Genomic DNA, 7,641 nt, shown 5'->3' with positions numbered 1-7,641 from the left:
CCTCAGAATGAAACTTGAGGAGAAAATGTTGATATTTTAAATAGTATTTTTATTTGTTTCTGTTTTACATTAAAGAGGACATGAGTAATGCATGTTTTCTATACTTTCCCACAACACAGCACATTTACATTCCACGAAGACCCTGGCTGAGCTGGTCCATCGCCTGCAATTTATACAAGTAGGCTACATTTCTTTTTTACAACATTTGTGTTACTTTCCTCTGGTATTTCATATAGAGTATAGGCTATAGAGACAAATACACAATCCCGTTGAATCCACTTTCCTTATCCTATAGCAAGTATCAATGATAGTGTTTCATTTAACATACATTTGTATTCATGATGTTCTATTCTAACAACTCTACATGAGGGGGAATGACCAATTTCACCATCACCAATTTCGTTGCGCATATTACACAGTAAGTTTTCAAAACTACAATAACTTCAACCTGGCACATATTACATCATCCACAAAAAAAACACTTATCTAAGCAAGTTAACAGTTATGTCATTACAAAATAGATCCAAGTGTTTAGACCAACGTCATAGGGGGCTGCTACATAACTGGCTCACATAGATGATATGTCGTTATTACACTGCTTTGGTGAGAAAGAGTCCACGCCACTATGGCACGTATACCACCCATTGACAATACTTTTTTGAAAGGGTGAGCCAGAGTTATAAGTCCTTGAGCTCTGATGGGCGAAACTGTGGCCTGCAGCCTGGCTGCATGGGTATTGGGAAGGCTCGGGTCTGTAACTGCTCCTCTGTATCAACAATGGATCCAAGAGGGTCTGTGACCTGTGTGTAGAGTATGTGTCCAAACTGTTGTCGAATGTGTGATGGAAACGTGACCTCACGGTTGACTCGTTTCGAATCTCTGGGGACATGGAGTCTTGAGGGGTGGGGGGCTGCGCGCGCGTCACGGTGGTGGTGGCCGAGGCCGTGTCGACCTGATCCGTTACTCCGGGTGACCCGCTGGTCTCTGCGAGGTGTTCCCCGTCCCCCGCGCGTCCATCGCCGCTTTTCGCGACGTAACTTGCCTTGCAGTGGAGCTTCATGTGCTTCCGCAGGGAACTCGGGTGGGTGTAGCACTTCTCGCACCCTGTGACTTTGCACATGTAGGGCTTGTCACTGGAGTGCACGTGAGAATGCTTCTTTCGGTCGCTGCTGTTAGCAAACCTCCGATTGCAGCCCTCGAACTCACATTTAAAAGGTTTTTCACCTAAATGTACAGAGAGAGAAATGACCGCGTGTTACGATAGGGAGCCTGGTCAGCATAATAGGCTAAATACTAACAGGACACATGCAACTTCTAGTCTCGAAGGTTAGAATATGGGCTCATTTAAATGTATAAATTAAATTGCTGTATACATTTCCACAGTAATAATGGTGATATTAGCCTGCAGTTGGGTGCAATAAGTCCAGGGTACGATTTAAACATTGACTGGGGGTGCCCGATGTGGATAGCCTATATTTGACACTTGGCTATGGCAAACGTTGACAGTTTAATTCTTATAGGGATTAATTCGAAACCTGGTGTAGGCCTTCTCCCAGGCCTTTCCTAAAATACACATCGGCGTATTGGATTGTCCTGTTGTTTCAAGTTTTGGGGTATTTCTTTGTGTTCATGAATTCCAATCGTTCACATTAAACTTTTGGGAAAAGGTAATGTATGAAGTGTGATGTAAATTAAATTGTGTGGCCTCATTTATGCCCTACACCCAAAAACCTGAAACGGACAGACCCTCTTCTTCCATGTCTCATTTCGACAGCTCCTGCCATATGAAAACTGCACAACCACCATTGCAACAAGTGAAGCAGATAATTCCCTAAAAGTTTTCTTTCACAATAACTCTATTGATGTAGCCTAGTGAATGATTCACCGCAAAGGAAGCACCAAATCGTTTTTCAAGAATAAATGTACACACCCAAGTGTTGAAGCAATAATATGTAAAGATGTTACAACAACGCTCTGCTAATATAGAGTAAACAAGGTAAAAACACGGAAATGGTATTCCTACAGAGAAATTAGACATGTATAGGCATACCATTGAAATTGGCTACATACGGGTTAATGGCAAAATTGTTGGAGGAAAGGGTCTATCCTCGTCTCAACAAGCAGACACAAAAACATGATATTTAAAAAAATATATATATAACTTGATTGATTAGGTGGTTTTATTGAGTGAAAAATAATTAATAGGCTATGATTAAGTGCTATTTTCATCCATCAATTCTGTCATTGGTGTACATTCACTCGTCATTGTAAAACACATTTTGGCAAGTCTATTTCAACGTTGAATGAATAGCTGTAACGTACCTTTTATTAATTCTTAATGCGTGTGTGTGTGTGTGTGTGTGTGTGTGTGTGTGTGTGTGTGTGTGTGTGTGTGTGTGTGTGTGTGTGTGTGTGTGTGCGCGCGTTCGTGCGTGTGTGCGCGTGTGTGTGCGCGCGCGTTCGTGCGTGTGTGCGTGCGTGTGTGTGTGCTCAAACAAACAATTCTCCACCCCCAAAAAACGCGTGCATGCTTATTTTTGCCCACATTGTATTCCTATTTTGTCTTTTATGACAAAGACTCTGGAGACTCTATTATGAAAGATAAATATAAATATGTTAAATAACCTACAATCTAAATTTCCGTTGCACTTTAACATTTAAATCCTATTGATCCCCTGTATAACTCAACAGAGATCCCACTACAAAGGCACCGAGTGGTGTTTATTATACCTCATAACCTACTTGGCTGCATGCATGTGCTCTACGACAGCACTCGCAGCGATATTACTAAGTCTTGCGCGGGCGCAGAGAGAGAGAGAGAGAGAGAGAGAGAGAGAGTCCCTACTGGGGCTTCAACTGAGCGAATCGTAAACTCTACGTCACAGCTCTCCGGTGTCCCGGCAGTTATTTATTTATTTTAATGAATGAGTGGGAGAGGCACCCAAACAACTGGGCCTGGAGACGACTGCTCTGTGCCAGCTGTACTACATACAGGTCATCTGCTCTACTATTTTCACTTGTTTATGATTCTCTCGATGACAAGAAAAAGAACAACCATTACATTTAAACAGTTATATAATATCAACGCTACATTCACAACAAGAGCACCACCACCACCAACAAACAACAACATCAACAACAACAGCCAATAATAATCATAATCATAATCATAATAATATGTAGGTTTTAATGTATCAAATGTTAAGCAGTTAAATGTCATTATTATAGCCTACGGGTACATACACACTCAGTGTTAATGTTTTTGAGTGCCATACGATCTCTCAATCTTTTAAAATATACGAGATGATATTTTTGATGATAATATTTTCTTTAAAAAAACAATTAGCCGATGTTAAATATAAACAACATGAAATATAACTAATAGATGTATGTGCAGGTTAACAACATTTGTTCAGAAAGTACATTTACTCACATTGTAATTGCAATTGCCTGCATTGCTCATTGGTTTGATATATTTGTATTTTCATATTAACCTATTTATAGAGCAATTATTATAATACGATTATTAAGATTAAGATTATGATTATGATTATTATTATTGTTGCTGCTACTAACCTGTGTGTGTCCTCTTGTGGATCTTGAGATTCTCTGATCTTGCAAAAACTTTTTCACAGCCATGGAAGGGGCAGGGAAAGGGCTTTTCCCCTGTGTGGACTCTGACGTGGTTCACCAGCTTGTATTTGGCTTTGAAAGGCTTTCTCTCCCTCGGACAATTCTCCCAGTGACACACGTATTCAGAGTGCTCTGGTCCTCCGACATGTTCCACAGTCACATGGGTGACAAGTTCATACATGGTCGCGAAAGTCCTGGCACAGGGCTGCTTCCCAGCCCCCTCCAGGCTGTCACTCCACTTGCACACCAGCTCGTGCTTCAGGTTTTGCTTGGAGCACCTGAGGAAAGCGTCTCCCCCTCCACGTTGAATTGCCATATTTAGCGGTTTGTAAAGACCCAGAAACTGCGTGACAAGTTGTTGGCTGTTCGCCCTGGGGCCGCTGATAGCCTGGCCGTACGGGTGCGTCCGGCTGAGGAGGTCCCCAGGTAGACCCAACATCACTTGGCTGCCGAGGTCTCGGGTGGCGTCGGAGGAACCATGGGCCTGCTCGTGATAAGCGGTGAAAAAAGCATGGCTTCTGCTATCTCTATAGCCAGTAAGGTCACGGTACCTTCCAATCCCGCCATGTTGGTTCGCTCTTGATGCCAGTTGATCAGTGACGGGTGGCATGCCGGCTCCAGAAAGATTGGCTCCAATGATAATGCCCCTAGGGTTGTGCTCTAAGCGGTGGCAAGGGTATCCAGAGTCTGAAAAATGGGGAACCGAATGGTCAACATATGCAGTGGACCTCGTCTCAGGGTAGTCTCGCAAATTGTGCGAGGGGCAGAGTTTTAAGGAACTGCCAGTGGGGTGCCCCATGTGCTCCCCTGCCAAAGGTGGCAGCACCACGCTGGGTTCAGTATTGCTCTCCCCGGGGTTGAAGCAAGAAAGAGGGCAGCCACTAAACCTCGACAGGCTTGTCATGTTTTGTTGTGAGTTTTTGCTATGAGTTTGCAAATTCAAGCAATTCAATTCTCAAGATATAACTCGAAATCTTGCTTCCATTTTCCCTGCTGTATATCTGCATGTGAAATTCTTGGCCGTGAACTTCGCAGGAGCAGGAACCAGACTCAAGTTCGTTAAAGTTGGTGTGAGTTCCATGCCGTTCACTTTGCCCTCTTGATTTGTGGCAATAACCGTGGTAGTAAAAATGCTTCGAAACAGGCCATGGTGCAATATAAAAGCACAGCAGGCAAACCTGCTTTAAAAAAGGGCGCTTTGGGATTGGTCGGAATGTGCGATGATTGACAGGCTCTGGGTTTGTTTTAAAAGGGACACGCAGGCGTTCACTGCACGACTCCGTTTTCAAATATCACTGAGAAAATGCTTTGAAATGTGCCGCCTATACTTTGCAAATATTGGTGGATCTTTGACTTCTGGCGGCATATTACAAGCGCATTGGTCCATTTCTAAATATAAGGAATGCAAACGTTGGACACGCCTTGATACGTGTGGAAAAAAGTCTAATAAACGAAATCAACATATCGATATGGAATGGTTAAGAAAAATAACACAATAACTTGTTTTTTTAATTTTAGCCTACTGGAAAGATGGGTTACAAGAATCACAAAGTGAGTTAAGATTCTAATTTACAAATATGTCCTGACCATGGAAGGGTAAAGCAACTATAGCAAGGCCTAAACCAAGAACATAAACACCATTTTGCCAACCGGTCCACAGGCAACAAGTAGACCGCAGCAATTAGTAACAACAAAAACTTGATCTGACTGAAGTTTTGCCCCAAGACAATTTTAGCTAAGAATCCAGACTATCCTGATTACAAATATGATTAAATAATGTGCAACGCATTTCACTGATATTGTTGAATGATTGGTACAAATGCTATAGCCTATAGCTCCATAGGTCTGTGACGCAAACATTTGATTTGCATTAAGATATTAACGATTTGTATTGTATTTGTATCCATTGAACATGTATCTTAAGATATGTGTACGTAGGCCATGATTATAATAGTTTTCCAAAAATGTGTTTTTTCTTCGGTTAGGCTATTCCCATGCGCAGTAGCCTACTCAATTTTGCTGACAATTCTATGCAGAATGTATTTTCTTTCACGTCATGACAGAGACAAGTGATTTAACGTGTAGGCCCTACGTTTAGCAAAGGCAACCTTTCTAGTCAACCTGGCTATAGTCCATCTAGTCACATCAACCCATGGCTGCTGTCACATTATTGCTCATACTGTCAAGTCTTATCCATGTAACGTTTTAAAGACACATATGTTACATTGAGTGGTCGTTGTTATACCAGAAAATGTCACTTCCAAAAATGAGCAGTCACGAAATGTAGCCTATTCTATGGATATTAGGGCTCAGCGAAAAGGGGAACTGTGGCGATGCCTCGTCTGCACCCTGGCAAACGTAGGACAAAATAGTAACATATCCTGCCAACGGATTAAAGTTGCATTTAGCGGGTTTTAGTTGTAAAGTAACCTACAGATCATATGTTTTTGTTTAGTATTATATTTTTTATCTGAGCGTCTTCGTCATTACTAATGGGTGCGTAAGGCCATTTCGTTTCAACATAGTGGTTCTGGCGTCCATCAAAATATTCTAGAATGAGACAAAGCGACCAAGAGGCCCACTTGACATAGTGCCGCAAAGCACAGACAACCATTGGTCTAACTATGTAATTATAGACCTAATGGACAGGCTTGTCAACCTTTCACCTTCGGTGCATTTCCCGAAAAAAGGTTGAGAGGTGAAAACCATCATTACATATTTAAATGTAGCTAAAACTGAAACTTTTCTGTCACTAACTCAGGCGATATTCTTGCCATCATCTAACTGACCAGTATTCACCTCACCTTCCGTTTAGGCCCACTGGCCCTATCTGTCAGATGATTAGTTAGAGTAGCCTAGTTCATTAAACTAACTATGATCTCATTTGATAACATGTAACATATTTTTACAATATCCAACAGTACTTACTTCATGGAAATGTTTACATGAATATGGTGACTTTGCAGGATGGCCTATCATTTAATATTATATGTTCATTTGATATTTCAGGATAATAATAATAATAATAAAAACATTCACAAGGAATAAAAGCAATGCAGTTTAATCAATCAAATTCATTATAGTATAACACAGTAACACATCATGATCGGAGCTCTGTAGGGGGGGAAAGAACAATCAAAAAGATGTCATTTCCTATCATAAGAGTGAGATAACTCCAGAGAATAGTGCCCACCTGCATACTCATTAATTTCACCTGGCTGACCTTTAGTTTAAAGGTTGAACTGATGACAGTACATAACATAAACACAATAGTACCTCAGATTCACTGTATTATTAAAGCCCAACTTTTATTGGTTGAATAACTTTACTAGAGGCTACAGAGTTTGTGTACATGTTATGGGACAGCTAACGTGTTGATAGAATTTGGATCATTGTTCGTGCATATTCAGCAACCCAGCACTGTGTATTGTGCATTTGTAATACTCTTGGAAACCAATGAGAGGTACAGTTAACACTTAAGTTGTGACAAATATGCTATACACATAATACACATGCGGATATCACATTATAGGTGAGAAACCACATGCAGGCTAACAATCACATACAAAATGTCACACTTCCAACATTAAAAATATACAGAAAATAATATCTACATCCACATACCGTATGAGGCCAACATCACAGCAGAGTCCAAATGAATGAAACTACGACTGAAAAATAGTGTCACCAGTTCATATCAAAATATGGGTATGAAAACAATATCATGACAGTACTGAACATCAGTGAAATGACTTAGTAATGAAAGTGTATTTATTTTGTGTTAACTAAGCTCTGTGTTGCTTTCTTAATACTGTGTGTGTGATTATCAAAACACTGGTCAAAATGGCACCCGTCGCCATGTTAGAAAAGACCCTCAGCAGGCTACAGTGTACAGTGGACCATGACCCTCCATGTTGATCATAACCTGTCATAATCTCGTCCTATAAGATCTCCAATAGGTAGACCTGGCCCCTAACATTTGTCAGCGACAGGGCCAATGTCACCGCA

General features: G+C 41.1%; 1 protein-coding gene across 1 annotated transcript; it reads right to left on the bottom strand.

The window, feature by feature from the left end:
- Positions 1-568: 568 nt before the first annotated feature.
- zic6 (zic family member 6) lies at positions 569-4,537 on the bottom strand (the record flags this gene model as incomplete). Its single annotated transcript, XM_080526917.1, has 2 exons — positions 569-1,224; positions 3,577-4,537. The coding sequence occupies 2 exons, from the start codon at positions 4,535-4,537 to the stop codon at positions 569-571; spliced, it is 1,617 nt and encodes a 538-aa protein (XP_080383043.1).
- Positions 4,538-7,641: the final 3,104 nt, after the last annotated feature.

Source organism: Nansenia antarctica (genome assembly GCF_963989245.1).
Source record: "Nansenia antarctica genome assembly, chromosome: 3".
Taxonomy (NCBI): domain Eukaryota; kingdom Metazoa; phylum Chordata; class Actinopteri; order Argentiniformes; family Microstomatidae; genus Nansenia; species Nansenia antarctica.
Note: the sequence above shows the minus strand (reverse complement) of the source record. Positions and strands in the feature narration are given on the sequence as shown.